The sequence below is a fragment of the Pleurodeles waltl genome, chromosome 4_1 (assembly GCF_031143425.1).
Source record: "Pleurodeles waltl isolate 20211129_DDA chromosome 4_1, aPleWal1.hap1.20221129, whole genome shotgun sequence".
Classification (NCBI taxonomy): Eukaryota; Metazoa; Chordata; class Amphibia; order Caudata; family Salamandridae; genus Pleurodeles; species Pleurodeles waltl.
Genome location: NC_090442.1, coordinates 645,127,213 through 645,148,599, shown reverse-complemented (window position 1 = coordinate 645,148,599; position 21,387 = coordinate 645,127,213). Strand labels below are relative to the sequence as shown.

General features: G+C 47.2%; 1 protein-coding gene across 1 annotated transcript in view; it reads left to right on the top strand.

Moving 5' to 3' along the window:
* The window catches only part of AMDHD1 (amidohydrolase domain containing 1), a 210,389-nt gene extending 189,176 nt beyond the window's left edge, over positions 1-21,213 (top strand). Inside the window, exon 9 of the mRNA XM_069229089.1 lies at positions 20,860-21,213. Within this exon, the coding sequence (XP_069085190.1) occupies positions 20,860-20,965 (106 nt within the window). The 3' untranslated portion in view covers positions 20,966-21,213. The remainder of the gene's footprint in view (positions 1-20,859) is intronic.
* The last annotated feature ends 174 nt before the right edge of the window (positions 21,214-21,387 follow it).

The following is a 21,387-nucleotide window of genomic DNA, read 5'->3' as shown; positions in this document are numbered from 1 at the left end:
TTCAGTGAGTGGAAGGAAAAGAGGATAGGAGAATGCAAGAAACATACCTCAATAATGAGTAGTCCATTAGAGAAGTATGTTAGGATCAAATGTAACAATACATGATATAGCAGACCATATTGTACTGTACACTTTACAATCTATCAGTCTGCATCCACACCTCACACATAGGCATTGGAGCTCATGACACCCCCACTGATGAATCAAGTCAAGAGGTGTAATGGCAGCCATCTACTTCAAATTGTGCACATTCAACATATCAAAAGGTCCACTTCACATACCTGTACGTCAGTGGACATACTGATTGATGAGATCTGCCCTGGAGTCACCTGCTCCTTCTTCCTTTGGCTCTTCATCTCTTGCCAAATCAGCATTTCCAGCATCTGGTCAAGCTGTCTCCCCATCATCTGCTATTAACGGTATCTGACGCCTCAGGGCTAGATTGTAGAGCATGGAGCAGGCAACAATTATTTGGCATACCTTGTGGGGCGAGTAGAGGAGTGCTCCTTCAGATCGGTCCAGCCACCTGAATCTTGCCTTCAGGAGCCCAAATGTTTGCTCAATTACACGCCTTGTCCTCCTGTGGGCATCATTGTAACGGAGTTCCCCTGGTGTGGCCGGGTACCTCACTGGTTTCAACAGCTAAGGTTTGGATAGCCTGAGTCACCTGTGAACTCAAGGGTGGAACAACTCAAATAGTTCCTGCAACTGGCTAAATAGTGATGACAGGAGACATAACACACAAAAACATTGAACAATGTAAACTTACAAGCAGCCAGGCCCTCTCTGTTTGTAGTTGTGCCATCAGATGTGAGACATTACTGTTCCGCATGATGTAGGAATCATGCACAGTTCCTGAAAACTTGGCTGTGACTGTACTGGCTGTGAGATGTACTGGCCTGCTAGACACACCACCTGTATGGTGATTGAGTGGTGGTTCTTCCTGTTGCTTTCCACCTGCCCATTGGCACTGGGAGGGACCAGGGCTACATGGCTGCCATCAATGGCTCCTACCACATGAGGAATGTGTCCCATCTCATAAAAGTCTGCCTTCACAGAGACTAAATCAGCGTGTTGAGGAGACCTGATGTAGCTATCCAGGTGCTTCCACAATGCACACAGTACATCCTTCAACACCAGACTGAACATGGGCTGAGACATCTCTGCTGTGAAGGCTGCAGTATTATGAAAGGACCCTGTTGCCAGGAAGTGTAGCACTGACAAGACTTGTACAATGGGAGGTATGCTATAGAGATTGCGAATGGCAGACATCAGATCTAGCTCCACCTGAGTACAAAGATCCATGATGGTATGACAATTCAGACGATAAGTCTGGATGACATTCCTTTCCTCCATGGATTCCAGGTCTACTAGTGGACAGTACAATGGTGGTTCTCTCACTCTCCTCATGGCAGGGTAACTATGTTGAGAGAAGAGAATAGACTGAGTTATGCAGTATGCACACATCATTAACACATTGTATATTACCTGACACCTAGCATCTGTAGAGGATGCCTAGCACTTCTGACATTTACAGTACAAGCCATAAATATGCACCTAATTCACCCTCATTGCTGCACATTGACTAACATGTAAATGGGATTGAACATATGAAATTAATGTTAGTGTACTTGTGTGTAAGACTTAGCTGTCCTGAACTAATCAGACATATGTTTTGGATTCTAACAATATCTACCTTTAGCCTATGTACCTCAGAGTAGCTTTACATAGTTCCCACCATATATAATCCCTCAACACATAATTTTGTTAAATATGGCACACAATGTTGCACAAGCATGATGGCACTACATACGGACACACAACATTTTGGGGGAGTAAGTGATTGACACAGATAAGTAAGCACATCCATTGATGACGTGCCCAAAATGGCAGGTGCCTGACCTACTGCAGTGGACAGTTGACCTAAGTCTGCAGGCGGAAGTCGTCATGGCGGTAGGTGGTCGCAACCGGTATGCAATTTGCCATTGGTTAACATTGCTGCCTTTGGCAGACTTGGGCCAATGGCCATGACTGCTGGCAGTGACTGTTTTGTACGCTGCGGCCGTGACCACCATTTTCTATAGTATTGCTCACTTGACTCCTGACACTGTTGCAATCAAGACTTCCACAACGTGAGTTGCTGTATACTGTCTCTGGGAGCCATCATGCCATGTCCTGCAGGTGATAGGGCCCCTGCTGTCACCTCGGAAGAGCTTGAGAGATTAGTGGAGGAGGTCCTACCCCTGTATGGACAGCTATATGAGGTACCAGAGGAGCAGGTGAGTCCAATGCCCTACTCATGTGTGATAGGTGTTGTGGGTGATGTTGCATTGGGCATGTGAACTTGTGAGGGTGTAGATGCATGCAGATGGCATAATGGTGTGTGAGCAGAGAGGATGGGTATGCGTGCGTACTTGTTGTGACTGATGTGTACTGACCACTCCTATTGGTATGGTGCATGTGTACATGACTTTCTCCTTTTGTCTGTGTCATCCATGCAGGTCAACGCCCATCAGAAGAAGGGGATTTGACGTGCCATTACCAAGCAAGTGATGACCCTAGGGGTCCACAGCCGGCGGCGCACCCATTGTAGACAGTGGTGGGAGGACATGAGACGGTGGACCCGGAAGACCGCTGAGGCCCAGCTGGGGATGTCCTCCCAACAAGGGAGGGGTGCCCATTGGACCCTGACCCCCCTAATAGCACGCATTTTAGCAGAAGCCTACCCTGAGGTAGATGGGTGTTTGAGGGCAGCACAGCAGCCACAAGGGGGTAAGTACTGACTGTATCCTTGTACTTGGCTCTGGTAGCATGATGTTTGCTGTCATACTTTAGCAGCTCTGACAATGTAGTAGGCACTATGTGTATGTAGACTATTGGGAATACATAGTACTCAAATTGCTTCACTAATAGATGGAGATCTGGCATTAGGGTTGGCCATGTGTATATTTAGATCACTTGTGTCAAGGTATATCTATGACTGCATGTGGAGATGCACAATTGACATTGCCACATGTGACTCCACCCAGCTATATATATATATATATATATGTGTAATCTGCTGTATCATCCTACCCATCTAGTATTTCCAGGTCCATCTGAATATGTGAATATGTAGCTCTAAGGAGTCCTGTATTTGCTACTGAGTGACTGACATATTTGGTACAGGGCCTAGTTACCTTTTGTCCTGGTACAGGTATTGACTCCATGTGAGGCTGGCATCTCAATCAGTCAACATATGGATGGTATAGGCCTGAACATATGGGTTTGTGGAGGTGTCACCTTTGTTCCTTCATATTCATACATTGGGGTATGTGAAGGTTGTAACAGAAGGATTTATAACTATGGCTGTCTGATTGTTAATATTTGGCCATACCATGCATCTCTATGCCATTGAACTGTAGGCGATTCACTATTATCCCACTGCCCTTGTTTTAGAGGAGGTAAGTGATTAGGCTGTCCTACCCTCTGACAATGTGCAATGTCCATGCTGTAAGTGGCAGTAGCCTACCAATACTAGTGCAACATATGGTATTAACCACGTACATCATGTCACAATGGGTACTTGGAGGCAGATGTTGTTGAGTGGGACAATCATTGCTACCCTTAGCCTAGCTGATGTGGACAGGTTAGACAGGAAATGGCTTTGGGTCACTTCTTTACTCCGAGATGTTATGATTTGGCTGAACTACTTTCTGTCACACAGGTGTTGTTGGATATGCTGTAAGTGCAATGCAGTCGTGAAGGACCATGTGCAGATCATGTGTCCATGTCTTTTCATTTTGATATATGTGTTGTCTGGACTTGGGTACAGGTCATCACATGTCAGGAATGGAGTGAGTGATGTTGGTTTACTCATGTTGTCATGTCAGGGAACTGTATCTACATGTCAGGTGGAGTGCTATATACCCTACTAGGATTTAGTTCGCTGGCCTTGGTTTAGTTGTTCTTACACTACGCTTTGTGATTTTCAGTGGGTGTCTCATGTGTGCTATGTAGGCCACTGTAGCTGTACATGCATGTATGATGTGCTGTGGTGTATCTGTGTATAGTGACTGCAGATATTCCTCTGGGATTTGGTACATGTTGTGGCATGGCTTTTCTCCAGATATGGATTCTAAACATCAGATGGCACCTGTAAGGAAATGCCTCCTTGGCATGGTTGCCCCCTGACTTTTTGCCTTTGCTGATGCTATGTTTACAATTGAAAGTGCGCTGAGGCCTGCTAACCAGGCCCCAGCACCAGTGTTCTTTCCCTAACCTGTACTTTTATATCCACAATTGGCAGACCCTGGCATCCAGATAAGTCCCTTGTAACTGGTACTTCTAGTACCAAGGGCCCTGATGCCAAGAAGGTCTCTAAGGGCTGCAGCATGTCTTATGCCACCCTGGAGACCTCTCACTCAGCACAGACACACTGCTTGCCAGCTTGTGTGTGCTAGTGAGAACAAAACGAGTAAGTCGACATGGCACTCCCCTCAGGGTGCCATGCCAGCCTCTCACTGCCTATGCAAGTATAGGTCAGTCACCCCTCTAGCAGGCCTTACAGCCCTAAGGCAGGGTGCACTATACCATAGGTGAGGGTACCAGTGCATGAGCATGGTACCCCTACAGTGTCTAAACAAAACCTTAGACATTGTAAGTGCAGGGTAGCCATAAGAGTATATGGTCTGGGAGTTTGTCAAACACGAACTCCACAGCACCATAATGGCTACACTGAAAACTGGGAAGTTTGGTATCAAACTTCTCAGCACAATAAATGCACACTGATGCCAGTGTACATTTTATTGCAAAATACACCCCAGAGGGCACCTTAGAGGTGCCCCCTGAAACTTAACCGACTATCTGTGTAGGCTGACTGGTTCCAGCAGCCTGCCACACTAGAGACATGTTGCTTGCCTCATGGGGAGAGTGCCTTTGTCACTCTGAGGACAGTAACAAAGCCTGCACTGGGTGGAGATGCTAACACCTCCCCCAGGCAGGAGCTGTAACACCTGGCGGTGAGCCTCAAAGGCTCACCCCTTTGTCACAGCCCAGCAGGGCACTCCAGCTTAGTGGAGTTGCCCGCCCCCTCCGGCCACGGCCCCCACTTTTGGCGGCAAGGCTGGAGGGAACAAAGAAAGCAACAAGGAGGAGTCACTGACCAGTCAGGACAGCCCCTAAGGTGTCCTGAGCTGAGGTGACTCTAACTTTTAGAAATCCTCCATCTTGCAGATGGAGGATTCCCCCAATAGGGTTAGGATTGTGACCCCCTCCCCTTGGAAGGAGGCACAAAGAGGGTGTATCCACCCTCAGGGCTAGTAGCCATGGGCTACTAACCCCCCAGACCTAAACACGCCCTTAAATTTAGTATTTAAGGGCTACCCTGAACCCTAGAAAATTAGATTCCTGCAACAACAAGAAGAAGGACTGCCTAGCTGAAAACCCCTGCAGAGGAAGACCAGAAGACAACAACTGCTTTGGCTCCAGAAACTCACCGGCCTGTCTCCTGCCTTCCAAAGAACTCTGCTCCAGCGACGCCTTCCAAAGGGACCAGCGACCTCTGAATCCTCTGAGGACTGCCCTGCTTCGACGACGACAAGAAACTCCTGAGGACAGCGGACCTGCTCCAAAAAGAAATCAACTTTGTTTCAAGGAGCAGCTTTAAAAAGACCCTGCAATCTCCCCGCAAGAAGCGTGAGACTTGCAACACTGCACCCGGCGACCCCGACTCGGCTGGTGGAGAACCAACACCTCAGGGAGGACCCCCGGACTACTCTACGACTGTGAGTACCAAAACCTGTCCCCCCTGAGCCCCCACAGCGCCGCCTGCAGAGGGAATCCCGAGGCTTCCCCTGACCGCGACTCTGAAACCTAAGTCCCGACGCCTGGAAAAGACCCTGCACCCGCAGCCCCCAGGACCTGAAGGACCGGACTTTCACTGCAGAAGTGACCCCCAGGAGTCCCTCTCCCTTGCCCAAGTGGAGGTTTCCCCGAAGAAGCCCCCCCTTGCCTGCCTGCAGCGCTGAAGAGATCCCTTGATCTCTCATTGACTTACATTGCGAACCCGACGCTTGTTCTAACACTGCACCCGGCCACCCCCGCGCCGCTGAGGGTGAAATTTCTGTGTGGGCTTGTGTCCCCCCCGGTGCCCTACAAAACCCCCCTGGTCTGCCCTCCGAAGACGCGGGTACTTACCTGCAAGCAGACCGGAACCGGGGCACCCCCTTCTCTCCATTATAGCCTATGCGTTTTGGGCACCACTTTGAACTCTGCACCTGACCGGCCCTGAGCTGCTGGTGTGGTGACTTTGGGGTTGCTCTGAACCCCCAACGGTGGGCTACCGTGGACCAAGAACTGAACCCTGTAAGTGTCTTACTTACCTGGTAAAACTAACAAAAACTTACCTCCCCCAGGAACTGTGAAAATTGCACTGTGTCCACTTTTAAAATAGCTATTTGTGAATAACTTGAAAAGTATACATGCAATTGAAATGAATCAAAGTTCCTAATGTACTTACCTGCAATACCTTTCAAACAAGATATTACATGTTAAATTTGAACCTGTGGTTCTTAAAATAAACTAAGAAAAGATATTTTTCTATACAAAACCTATTGGCTGGATTTGTCTCTGAGTGTGTGTACCTCATTTATTGTCTATGTGTATGTACAACAAATGCTTAACACTACTCCTTGGATAAGCCTACTGCTCGACCACACTACCACAAAATAGAGCATTAGTATTATCTCTTTTTACCACTATTTTACCTCTAAGGGGAAACCTTGGACTCTGTGCATGCTATTCCTTACTTTGAAATAGCACATACAGAGCCAACTTCCTACATTGGTGGATCAGCGGTGGGGTACAAGACTTTGCATTTGCTGGACTACTCAGCCAATACCTGATCACACGACAAATTCCAAAATTGTCATTAGAAATTGATTTTTTGCAATTTGAAAAGTTTTCTAAATTCTTAAAAGACCTGCTAGGGCCTTGTGTTAGATCCTGTTTAGCACTTCTTTTAGAGTTTAAAAGTTTGTTAAAAGTTTTAATTAGATTCTAGAACTAGTTTTAGTTTCTTAAAAAGTATTCCAACTTTTAGAAGCAAAATGTCTAGCACAGATGTGACTGTGGTGGAACTCGACACCACACCTTACCTCCATCTACAGATGAGAGAGCTAAGGTCACTCTATAAACTAAAGAAAATAGCAATGGGCCCCAAACCTACCAAAGTACAGCTCCAGGAGCTTTTGGCAGAGTTTGAAAAGGCCAACCCCTCTGAGGATGGCAACTCAGAGGATGAAGATAGTGACTTGGAGGGAAATTCCCCCCCTCCAGTCCTACTTAGGGAGAGCAGGGCTTCTCAAGCCCTGACTCCACAAATAATAGTCAGGGATGCGGGTTCTCTCACAGGAGGGACCAACAACTCTGAAATCACTGAGGATAACTCCAGTGAAGAGGACATCCAGTTAGCCAGGATGGCCAAAAGATTGGCTTTGGAAAGACAGATCCTAGCCATAGAGAGGGAAAGACAAGAGATGGGCCTAGGACCCATCAATGGTGGCAGCAACATAAATAGGGTCAGAGATTCTCCTGACATGTTGAAAATCCCTAAAGGGATTGTAACTAAATATGAAGATGGTGATGACATCACCAAATGGTTCACAGCTTTTGAGAGGGCTTGTGTAACCAGAAAAGTGAACAGATCTCACTGGGGTGCTCTCCTTTGGGAAATGTTCACAGGAAAGTGTAGGGATAGACTCCTCACACTCTCTGGAAAAGATGCAGAATCTTATGACCTCATGAAGGGTACCCTGATTGAGGGCTTTGGATTCTCCACTGAGGAGTACAGGATTAGATTCAGGGGGGCTCAAAAATCCTCGAGCCAGACCTGGGTTGACTTTGTAGACTACTCAGTAAAAACACTAGATGGTTGGATTCAAGGCAGTGGTGTAAGTAATTATGATGGGCTGTACAATTTATTTGTGAAAGAACACCTGTTAAGTAATTGTTTCAATGATAAACTGCATCAGCATCTGGTAGACCTAGGACCAATTTCTCCCCAAGAATTGGGAAAGAAGGCGGACCATTGGGTCAAGACTAGGGTGTCCAAAACTTCCACAGGGGGTGACCAAAAGAAAGGGGTCACAAAACCTCCCCAGGGGAAGGGTGGTGAGACAGCCAAAAATAAAAATAGTCAAGAGTCTTCTACAGGCCCCCAAAAACCTGCACAGGAGGGTGGGCCCAGAGCCTCTTCACAAAACAATCCTGGGTACAAGGGTAAAAACTTTGATCCCAAAAAGGCCTGGTGTCGAAACTGTAGTCAGTCTGGACACCAAACTGGAGACAAGGCCTGTCCCAAGAAAAGTTCCACTCCAAACTCCAATCCAGGTAACACTGGAATGGCTATTCTCCAAGTGGGATCAACAGTGTGCCCAGAGCAAATCAGGGTCCACACTGAAGCTACTCTAGTCTCTGAGGGTGGGGTGGATTTAGCCACACTAGCTGCCTGGCCGCCTAACATGCAAAAATACAGGCAGCAGCTCTTTATTAATGGGACAAGTGTAGAGGGCCTGAGGGATACAGGTGCCAGTGTCACCATGGTGACAGAGAAACTGGTTTCCCCTGGCCAATACCTGACTGGAAAAACTTATACAGTCACCAACGCTGACAATCAAACTAAAGCACATCCCATGGCAATGGTAACTTTAGAATGGGGAGGGGTCAATGGCCTGAAACAGGTGGTGGTCTCCTCAAACATCCCAGTAGACTGTCTGCTTGGAAATGACCTGGAGTCCTCAGCATGGGCTGAGGTAGAACTAAAAACCCATGCAGCCATGCTGGGTATCCCTGAACTGGTGTGTGTAAAAACAAGAGCACAATGCAAGGCACAGGGTGAAAAAGTAGAGCTGGAGTCTGGAAAAATGGCCCAGCCTACCAAGAGAAAAGGAAAGTCAGTTGGGAAACCAACTGCAACACAGTCAGAAAAAGAGAACCTCTCTTCTCAGGAAGAAGTTCTGCCCTCTGAGGGAACTGAGCCTTTAGAGCTTGAACCTTATCAGGTTGAGCTCTTAGGCCCAGGGGGACCCTCAAGGGAGGAGCTGTGTAAGGGACAAGAAACCTGTCCCTCTCTTGAAGGCCTTAGGCAGCAAGCTGCTGAAGAGTCCAAGGGCAAGAAAAATGGAACACATAGGGTCTATTGGGAAGATGGACTCCTGTACACTGAGGCCAGAGACCCCAAACCTGGTGCCACTAGGAGAGTGGTAGTGCCTCAGTCGTTCAGAGAGTTTATCCTGACCTTAGCCCATGATATTCCCCTTGCTGGGCATTTGGGACAAACCAAGACGTGGGAGAGGTTAGTCAACCACTTCTACTGGCCCAATATGTCCCAGAAGGTTAAGGAGTTTTGCCTCTCCTGCCCCACCTGTCAATCCAGTGGTAAGACAGGTGGGCACCCAAAGGCCCCCCTCATTCCACTTCCAGTGGTAGGGGTCCCCTTTGAAAGAGTGGGTGTGGACATAGTTGGTCCACTGGAACCTCCCACAGCCTCAGGAAATATGTACATCCTAGTAGTAGTGGATCATGCTACTAGGTATCCTGAAGCTATTCCCCTTAGGTCGACTACTGCCCCTGCAGTAGCCAAGGCCCTCATTGGTATCTTTACCAGAGTGGGTTTCCCTAAGGAGGTGGTGTCTGACAGAGGTACCAACTTCATGTCAGCATACCTAAAACACATGTGGAATGAGTGTGGAGTGACTTACAAATTCACTACACCATACCATCCACAAACTAATGGCTTAGTTGAGAGATTCAACAAGACATTAAAAGGCATGATCATGGGGCTCCCAGAAAAACTCAAAAGGAGATGGGATGTCCTCTTGCCATGTCTGCTTTTTGCTTACAGAGAGGTGCCACAGAAGGGAGTAGGATTCTCACCCTTTGAACTTCTGTTTGGTCACCCTGTAAGGGGACCACTTGCTCTTGTTAAAGAAGGCTGGGAGAGACCTCTTCATGAGCCTAAACAAGACATAGTGGACTATGTACTTGGCCTTCGCTCTAGAATGGCAGAGTACATGGAAAAGGCAACCAAAAACCTTGAGGCAAGCCAACAGCTCCAGAAGTTTTGGTATGACCAAAAGGCTGCAATGGTTGCGTTCCAACCAGGTCAGAAAGTCTGGGTTCTGGAGCCTGTGGCTCCCAGGGCACTCCAGGACAAATGGAGTGGCCCTTACCCAGTACTAGAAAGGAAGAGTCGGGTCACCTACCTGGTGGACCTGGGCACAAGCAGGAGCCCCAAGAGGGTGATCCATGTGAACCGCCTTAAGCTCTTCCATGACAGGGCTGATGTAAATCTGTTGATGGTAACAGATGAGGATCAGGAGGCAGAGAGTGAACCTCTCCCTGATCTTCTGTCATCAGACCCAAAAGATGGCTCAGTAGATGGAGTGATCTACTCAGACACCCTCTCTGGCCAACAGCAAGCTGATTGTAGGAGAGTCCTACAACAGTTTCCTGAACTCTTCTCCCTAACCCCTGGTCAGACACACCTGTGTACCCATGATGTGGACACAGGAGACAGCATGCCTGTCAAAAACAAAATTTTTAGACAGTCTGACCATGTTAAGGAAAGCATCAAGGTGGAAGTCCACAAGATGCTGGAATTGGGAGTAATTGAGCGCTCTGACAGCCCCTGGGCTAGCCCAGTGGTCTTAGTCCCCAAACCTCACACCAAAGATGGAAAGAAAGAGATGAGGTTTTGTGTGGACTACAGGGGGCTCAACTCTGTCACCAAGACAGACGCCCATCCAATTCCTAGAGCTGATGAGCTCATAGACAAATTAGGTGCTGCCAAATTCTTAAGTACCTTTGACTTGACAGCAGGGTACTGGCAAATAAAAATGGCACCTGGAGCAAAAGAGAAAACAGCATTCTCCACACCTGATGGGCATTATCAGTTTACTGTTATGCCCTTTGGTTTAAAGAATGCCCCTGCCACCTTCCAAAGGTTGGTGAATCAAGTCCTTGCTGGTTTGGAGTCTTTTAGCACAGCTTATCTTGATGATATTGCTGTCTTTAGCTCCACCTGGCAGGATCACCTGGTCCACCTGAAGAAGGTTTTGAAGGCTCTGCAATCTGCAGGCCTCTCTATCAAGGCATCCAAATGCCAGATAGGGCAGGGAACTGTGGTTTACTTGGGCCACCTTGTAGGTGGAGGCCAAGTTCAGCCACTCCAACCCAAGATCCAGACTATTCTGGACTGGGTAGCTCCAAAAACCCAGACTCAAGTCAGGGCATTCCTTGGCTTGACTGGGTATTACAGGAGGTTTGTGAAGGGATATGGATCCATTGTGACAGCCCTCACTGAACTCACCTCCAAGAAAATGCCCAAGAAAGTGAACTGGACTGTGGAATGCCAACAGGCCTTTGACACCCTGAAACAAGCAATGTGCTCAGCACCAGTTCTAAAAGCTCCAGATTATTCTAAGCAGTTCATTGTGCAGACAGATGCCTCTGAACATGGGATAGGGGCAGTTTTGTCCCAAACAAATGATGATGGCCTTGACCAGCCTGTTGCTTTCATTAGCAGGAGGTTACTCCCCAGGGAGCAGCGTTGGAGTGCCATTGAGAGGGAGGCCTTTGCTGTGGTTTGGTCCCTGAAGAAGCTGAGACCATACCTCTTTGGGACTCACTTCCTAGTTCAAACTGACCACAGACCTCTCAAATGGCTGATGCAAATGAAAGGTGAAAATCCTAAACTGTTGAGGTGGTCCATCTCCCTACAGGGAATGGACTTTATAGTGGAACACAGACCTGGGACTGCCCATGCCAATGCAGATGGCCTTTCCAGGTTCTTCCACTTAGAAAATTAAGACTCTCTTGGGAAAGGTTAGTCTCATCCTCTTTCGTTTGGGGGGGGGGGTTGTGTAAGGAAATGCCTCCTTGGCATGGTTGCCCCCTGACTTTTTGCCTTTGCTGATGCTATGTTTACAATTGAAAGTGTGCTGAGGCCTGCTAACCAGGCCCCAGCACCAGTGTTCTTTCCCTAACCTGTACTTTTGTATCCACAATTGGCAGACCCTGGCATCCAGATAAGTCCCTTGTAACTGGTACTTCTAGTACCAAGGGCCCTGATGCCAAGGAAGGTCTCTAAGGGCTGCAGCATGTCTTATGCCACCCTGGAGACCTCTCACTCAGCACAGACACACTGCTTGCCAGCTTGTGTGTGCTAGTGAGAACAAAACGAGTAAGTCGACATGGCACTCCCCTCAGGGTGCCATGCCAGCCTCTCACTGCCTATGCAAGTATAGGTCAGTCACCCCTCTAGCAGGCCTTACAGCCCTAAGGCAGGGTGCACTATACCATAGGTGAGGGTACCAGTGCATGAGCATGGTACCCCTACAGTGTCTAAACAAAACCTTAGACATTGTAAGTGCAGGGTAGCCATAAGAGTATATGGTCTGGGAGTTTGTCAAACACGAACTCCACAGCACCATAATGGCTACACTGAAAACTGTGAAGTTTGGTATCAAACTTCTCAGCACAATAAATGCACACTGATGCCAGTGTACATTTTATTGCAAAATACACCCCAGAGGGCACCTTAGAGGTGCCCCCTGAAACTTAACCGACTATCTGTGTAGGCTGACTGGTTCCAGCAGCCTGCCACACTAGAGACATGTTGCTGGCCTCATGGGGAGAGTGCCTTTGTCACTCTGAGGCCAGTAACAAAGCCTGCACTGGGTGGAGATGCTAACACCTCCCCCAGGCAGGAGCTGTAACACCTGGCGGTGAGCCTCAAAGGCTCACCCCTTTGTCACAGCCCAGCAGGGCACTCCAGCTTAGTGGAGTTGCCCGCCCCCTCCGGCCTCGGCCCCCACTTTTGGCGGCAAGGCTGGAGGGAACAAAGAAAGCAACAAGGAGGAGTCACTGACCAGTCAGGGCAGCCCCTAAGGTGTCCTGAGCTGAGGTGACTCTAACTTTTAGAAATCCTCCATCTTGCAGATGGAGGATTCCCCCAATAGGGTTAGGATTGTGACCCCCTCCCCTTGGGAGGAGGCACAAAGAGGGTGTACCCACCCTCAGGGCTAGTAGCCATTGGCTACTAACCCCCCAGACCTAAACACGCCCTTAAATTTAGTATTTAAGGGCTACCCTGAACCCTAGAAAATTAGATTACTGCAACAACAAGAAGAAGGACTGCCTAGCTGAAAACCCCTGCAGAGGAAGACCAGAAGACAACAACTGCTTTGGCTCCAGAAACTCACCGGCCTGTCTCCTGCCTTCCAAAGAACTCTGCTCCAGCGACGCCTTCCAAAGGGACCAGCGACCTCTGAATCCTCTGAGGACTGCCCTGCTTCGACGACGACAAGAAACTCCCGAGGACAGCGGACCTGCTCCAAAAAGACTGCAACTTTGTTTCAAGGAGCAGCTTTAAAAAGACCCTGCAATCTCCCCGCAAGAAGCATGAGACTTGCAACACTGCACCCGGCGACCCCGACTCGGCTGGTGGAGAACCAACACCTCAGGGAGGACCCCCGGACTACTCTACGACTGTGAGTACCAAAACCTGTCCCCCCTGAGCCCCCACAGCGCCGCCTGCAGAGGGAATCCCGAGGCTTCCCCTGACCGCGACTCTCTGAAACCTAAGTCCCGACGCCTGGAAAAGACCCTGCACCCGCAGCCCCCAGGACCTGAAGGACCGGACTTTCACTGCAGAAGTGACCCCCAGGAGTCCCTCTCCCTTGCCCAAGTGGAGGTTTCCCCGAGGAAGCCCCCCCTTGCCTGCCTGCAGCGCTGAAGAGATCCCTTGATCTCTCATTGACTTACATTGCGAACCCGACGCTTTTTCGAACACTGCACCCGGCCGCCCCCGCGCCGCTGAGGGTGAAATTTCTGTGTGGGCTTGTGTCCCCCCCGGTGCCCTACAAAACCCCCCTGGTCTGCCCTCCGAAGACGCGGGTACTTACCTGCAAGCAGACCGGAACCGGGGCACCCCCTTCTCTCCATTATAGCCTATGCGTTTTGGGCACCACTTTGAACTCTGCACCTGACCGGCCCTGAGCTGCTGGTGTGGTGACTTTGGGGTTGCTCTGAACCCCCAACGGTGGGCTACCGTGGACCAAGAACTGAACCCTGTAAGTGTCTTACTTACCTGGTAAAACTAACAAAAACTTACCTCCCCCAGGAACTGTGAAAATTGCACTGTGTCCACTTTTAAAATAGCTATTTGTGAATAACTTGAAAAGTATACATGCAATTGAAATGATTCAAAGTTCCTAATGTACTTACCTGCAATACCTTTCAAACAAGATATTACATGTTAAATTTGAACCTGTGGTTCTTAAAATAAACTAAGAAAATATATTTTTCTATACAAAACCTATTGGCTGGATTTGTCTCTGAGTGTGTGTACCTCATTTATTGTCTATGTGTATGTACAACAAATGCTTAACACTACTCCTTGGATAAGCCTACTGCTCGACCACACTACCACAAAATAGAGCATTAGTATTATCTCTTTTTACCACTATTTTACCTCTAAGGGGAACCCTTGGACTCTGTGCATGCTATTCCTTACTTTGAAATAGCACATACAGAGCCAACTTCCTACAGCACCTGTATGGGACTGGAACATGGGTCTTCATCAGAGATTGTATCCATTATTATGGCACATATGTACAGAGGGTCAACTAGGCATGTGATTGGAATGGCAGGTGCTGTGTCATCTGTGAACAGAGTTATTGGACTGGTCAGGTGTTGAATCAGAACATGCATGATATGGTGTGACCAGTCAAATGCTTTTCCTAAAGGTGATAGGAGCATGGAGAGTTATGACCAAAATTAGGACGGAATTTCAGCTTCTGCCATGGCATGATGACCGGATTATCATCATCATCCTCGGAAACCTCCTTCGGTGGACACTCCGTGGCGGACCCATATGGGACCACCCCAGCTCCATCTTTGTCCACCACCCCTCTTACTACCACCACCCTCCCTGTAGCTCCACAAACAGTTGTCCGTGCCCGCTCATCCATGAGGGTGGGCGTCTCCTTCGCCACAAGCCCCTCTGCCCCTGTCAGCCCTGCCGCCCTCAGTGAGGAGGCTATTGACCTTCTGAGGTCTATCACTGTGGGTCAGTCGACCATCATGAATGCCATCCAGGGACTGGCAAGTTAGGTCCAGCAGAGTAATGCATTCCTGGAGGGCATTCACGGTGAACTGGCTGTCCTACAGAGATCCTTTCAGGCTCTGGCCTCCACACAGATGACAGCCAATCACCCTTTGTCTTCTGTCCCCCCCTCCACCTTCCTCTTCCCAAACCCCTCTTCCCCAACCCAGCCAAAGCAGAATCAGACAAGCATGCATCCACCTCAACATCCAAGGGTACCGCTGACAAACACAAGCACCACAAGACCCCATCACCTACATGCACACAAACAACACCCACCTGCAGACACACCAACAGTCACTACCTGCACTGACTCCCCCATCACCCCCAACATCACAGACCCAACACCGGACACACCTGCAGTAACCACACCAACATTCACTGATCCATCCACAACTCCAATCCTACCCACAGTCAGCACAATAGCAGACCCTCAGACATCCACCCCAGTCACCACATCTGCAGACACCATAACCACTGACACACCTACATGCAGCACATCCACCATGCCTTCAGTCACCACCCCCCACAGTTACCCATCTACCATGGCATCTCCCAGCACCTCCACCCCCCTCCTCCCAAGACACATAAACACCCACACTCACCCACCCAAAAGACACCCAGCACCAACAAGCATACCTCACACACACATTCACCCAAGACAACTACCAACACACCTCTTACAACCACTCCCTCTCCCTCCACTCCCAAACCCTTTTTGGCATGACCGTCCCAATGTGTAAAAGAAGGTTTTCCTCTCAGAGTTTTCCCTATTCCTCTCCCACCCTGTGATACCCTAAAACGCTCTGTGTCCCTCCTCAAGCCTAGCCCTTCCACCTCCAAGATCCCCCCTACCCCCCTGCAAGTTCCCATGCCCCTCCCCGCTAAGAGGTCCACACCTCCCAAGAGTTCCCAGCCCTCCACTAAGCCTCAACCTAAGCACCCCCCAAGCCCAAAGGTCCCCCTCCCAAACCTCAGCCCAAACCCCAGCCTGTCAGCCCCCTCCATCCCTGAAGTGCCTGCCTGCCCCTTTGATGCCCCTAACTGTAGAGGTTACATGGCAGTCAAGTTGGGGCACTTGGAAGTGCAATATGTGCATGTTGCACATATGTGTTTGGTCTGGCCTATGGCCTTAATCTGTGTACTAATTTAAGTATATATATTTATTTATTTACATATATCTGGGCCAACCCGTTGTTGGTTCGAAGGTTACATCTTTGTCCTGCCTTTCTTTTCTTAGGGCAGTTTTGGTCTTGGCTGCTTTTGTTTGTGTGTGAGTAAGTTTTATGTGTGTGGTGGTTGTGCATTGCAGCATGTGTGGGTGTGTGCATTGCATTTGTCCCCAGTGATGGGTGTGTATTGTGTGATGGGCATGTATAAGTTGGGGACATGTATTTGTGTTGGTATTATGTGGTGCGACTGTGTTGACGTGTTATCTGTAGTGTTCTGTGCCTTTGTGTGGTTGTACTGTGTGTGTGAGTGTGTGTGGTGATTGGTATGTTAGATCCGTTGTGATGTGTATTTTCATTCTCTGGTGTTACATATTGTTGTATGTATGATTTGTCGAGTGGAAGTGTGTATTATGGATGCTTAACAGTGCTTTTGAGGTGTTGCGGTTGTGGTGTAGTTGTGTCATTTGGTATTGTTTTGTGTTGTTGTGTGTGACTGTGCCGGTGTTGTGTATCTGGGGTTTGGTGTGTGTTTTTGGCGTGTGTGTAATGGCCATAGTGTGTGAACTATGTAAGTGTGTGTGTGTGTGCATGTATGTGGTTGTCTGTGTGTGTCAGTGTGAGGTTACGTGTGTATGTGTCGCCCTAGCCAACCGTTCCAGCTGTATATGTTGTGTGTGCGTAGGTACATTGGCATTTTGCAATAGTGACAGGTAAGAGTCTGTACTCATGGTTGCTGTCGTCATTGGTTCCGGAGTCGGGCGAGCAGGAGCAGCAGGAACACACACAGTTCAGGTTTCATGCCGGCTCCAGACGGGTATGTGTACGTGAAGGTGAGTGTCTCCTTTTATACTGTTGGTTTCCGCCAGGGTTTCTTTGGTGGTGTGACTGCGGTGTGCAGGCTCGTAATCTGTCCAGCTGAAACCTAGATTTGGCCGGCCTGCAAGTGGCTACCATCGTCCGTGATGGCCTGACTGTACTGGTGGTACCGGCGGTGGATTGGCTGTATTCTGTTGGGAATACCGCCATGGTCATAATTTGGCAGCCTTCTCCGTCAGCCTCTTGGTGGTACGACCGCCACCGCCAACATGGCAGTCATGAAACTTCTAAACTCGTAATGACCACCTTAATATTTAAAGTAGAGCTTCCCACAAGCCAATCAGGGTTATTTTGACAGGTTGACAGCAGGTTATGAGGCTGCTGCAGTCAGGCTACAAATGGGAGGCCTGAGATCCTGTTACTGGCCTACCTTGTGGATGGCACTGTACTTGCTGCAATCCACAGGTAGCTTTTAACTTTCAGGACCTTATATATTTCCTTCACCAAATACTAGAGATTTGCTTGCAACTTAAACAGAGGTAAGCCATCCTAACCATGTTTAAAAGGGGGTTTAGGGTTCGGGGGCACAGGCCCTTTAGTCCTGTTCCGGGATACAGCACAGAGAGTTCAAAACCCAACCAACAAAGGTACAGAAAAGGTGAAAAATCTGTGGAGACCATGCAGAAAAGGCAGATATATTGCAACTATGCTTCAAGGTGGCAGTCACCTCTGGCAAGTCTAATGAGACTTCTGCAGACACATGGGACATGTATACTTCTTGTCTTTACTCTGCATCTTTCTGAGACCTATGGCTGCTGTCCCGGCAGTGTCCAGGCCCTGCACACCGTTCCCATCCTCCTCTGCTTCTGAAGAAATGCACTCTTACGAGCCTCTGATTAGTACATTGCAAGCAATGAGCACCATGGGAAGCATGTTATATGCTCCTGGCAAGTTGCAACCACTACCTTAATTGGATACACTTCTTTAATGGAGATTTGTAAAAAATGTACTTGGGAATATGTGCAGATATGTACTAACATTTACCTTAGATTACCTTATGGATGCTTATGTTGTTTAATAGTTTTACAAAACATTTACATGGCTTCAAAAATGGTGACTAAGTGCATTCTTAATTCGTCTTGCAAGCCAACGGGGCAGGGCGCTAACATATGACAAAAAGGTGTAATACCTATTGGGGTCAGGGTTGCCTCACAAAGAAATAAAAGCCAAAAGTTGTTTCACTAGGTGGCCTTGTAGATGTTCCCCTAAGTAAGTTTAAATAAGATTAAAATCTTACTTTCATATCTCCGCTCTGTGGGAAACGTTAGAAAGATGATTTACTTCCCACTTAGTTTTTAAATCTGATTTAAAATTGAAATCAAATTTATGTTAACTTAAGCAGAAACCAACTTTATATAAATATACTTTAGGCTGCCTGACTCAAAACTGGCTTAAAACCAGTTCTACCTCTAATCATTCATCCAGCACTGAAATACACATCCTTGGCTAAGAGAGCTAATGGCCCTGGCACGGAACACAGTGGCCTGCCCCTGAGCCCAGGAAGGGTCCATGGATGTTAAAAGTTGACCACTTAGCTGAGCTGGGATCTACCTGGGAGTTGACAGGACTGCTTGGCTACACAAAGGGTCCCTTTACGACTACATCATTTAACTTGGAATGCCAAGTATGACTTCTGTTAATTGAAAGAACCCCACTCCAGTGAGAGGACAGCTCATCTGAACTGGGGATGGAGAGTGGCTTATGGGCTGAATACAGGCTTGGGTAATTTCACAGTAAGGCAAAAATGAAGTGCTGCAAAAGGATGTGGGACTTTGAGAAAATAGTCCAGATTGGGTGGTTGAATTGTTCCTATCATTCACCAGTGCACAGGATGAATCTGGCACCACCACCACCAAGCCTTAGAACATTACTTCACTTGGGAAGGCTTCTTCTGAAGAAGGCTATTCTGGAAGAAGAGGATCACACAATGACTCCTGGCTGCTGTTGGCACCCAGGCTCTAGAACTGCTCATCAATGTATTAAGAATTAAGGTTTAGGTCTGGCAAAAGGTTTATTTTGCCATGTCAAAATGGCAGCTTAAAACTGCACACACAGTCTGAAATGGCGGACCTGACAAATGTTTAAAAAGGCTACTTAAGTGGGTGGCACAATAAGTGCTGCAGACCCACAAATAGCATTTAATATAAAAGCCCTGGCTACGTGTAGTACTATTTTAGTAGGGACTTATAAGTAAATTTAATATGCAACTTGTGTGAAAGCCAATTTTGCCATGTTTAAAGGAGAGAGCACAGGCATATTAGCACTGGTTACCAGTGGTTAAGGGCACCAAGTCCTAAAAGCCAACAAAAACAGGTTCAGAAAACAGGAAAATGAAGGCAAAAAGATTGGGTATGACCCTGCAGACAGAGTCAAGTCCAACAAAAGGTGAAAATTTGTACCGGGCAAGGTGGCAAATCTATCTGACCCACAAAGTGACCTGGCTGGCTTTAAAATTCAGGTTTCTTCCACTTGAGGTTTTGGCACCAATGCCAGTGGCTTTAGTGGGAGCTGGACTTACGATGCATCCAATTTCAAGGGACCCCCACCATCCACAGTGTTGGCCATTGCCCAACTGGTAAATGTTAACTTCCATACAAAAGACTAAGGGCCTGATTTAGGTCTCGGCGGAGGGGTTACTCCATTGCAACAGTGACGGCTATTCCACCACCGAAATCTACACACCATAGAAAAAAATGGTATTTGGATTTTTGCGGATGGGATTACAATTACGGTTGCAACGGAGTAACCCCTCCGCTGAGATCTAAATCAGGCCTGAAGTTAAAACTTTGACAGGGAATACCCACGTACTGTACCTGACCTCCGCTTCAGCACAGTCAGCCTGAAATTGCACTGAGATCCTGGTCTGCTGCTAACAGTGACTTTTGAGGGTGCTTTAATTTAGCTTGGTGCTTTCTAACCTAAACTTTAAAAAATCATCTCTCTGATGATCTTGATATCTTTATGCTTATAAAATGTTTCTCTATATTGTAAATTTGCCTGGGTATTTTAATTGTTGTATTTCTAACTTTACAATTGCTCCTTCTGCTTGAATTTATATGGGGACTGCCTAAGGCTTGTCAACAGCTGCTAGGGCTTCAGCAGAGATTCTCTCAGAACTCACTTTTGACCCTGGCAGATTCATTGAGTTTGTAGGGGTATTCCAACCCCAAATTAATCTCCATTTCTGACACCTAGCATGTCATGTCACAGACCACACCTTCTGATTATCTTCAATCGATTGCTTATTGGCTTGGTAAAAAGAAGCAATAGTTTGTCAGTTGAGTGCATTCGGTTCCTGGCTGGAAAGGTAAATGAGTATTTCAACAGTAAACAACTGTTCAATAAATGTGAGAAGGAAATAGCCTTTTCGTGGTAGGATGAATAAAGCAGGTTTCTGTTAATTTTAATTTCGAACTTTGTGGTTACCTTATTCCAGTTAAATTACTTTGATGATCACGTTTTTGCGTATGAGGAGATTGGGAGTGATTAATTAAAACTCAGGGTTTATCCTCTACTGATAAACTCATAAACCATACATGTAATTATGTATTTTTGACTTAAACGGCATTAACTGAGAAGTATGCCCTTTGTAGAAAGAGAGCATTGAGTATCTCAATTCAGCGATTTTATTCAGCATATTTATTTTTCTTATTTCTTTTTCAGATGGGAACATCTTATTTACCAGTTTGGTGGTCATCAAGAAATAATTGAAAGTGTGATCGTTAAAGGAAAAGTAATATATGAGAATGAACGAGTTCTGGGCTACTAAATGGCTTCTGATATAAGACTGTACATTATCGCAGATCACGAAATATAATGTAAATAATGCTAAAGGAGCTAAATATATTACAAATCCAAAGTTGTGAATACCAATAGAATTTACAAACAAATGCAAGAATTGCTGTCATTAATGTGCAAAATCACCTCCTATGTAAAATCATGCCAAACATTTATGATACTACGAGATAACATAGTTTTTTTTTTCAAATTCAAATAAATATTTAGGTAAACATGCAATATCTAGTTTGTCTTTGTCCTCCAAAATAATGCACGTTTTTATTGTAAAGTAAAAACTTGATTGTGTGAGGATGAGTGTGAGAAATTAGTTGTACTTGTCTGCAGCTTGCAAAAGCGGTCATATACCTGTCCATTTTGTAAATGGAGTACCACACAATAGAAGGTTAACTTACA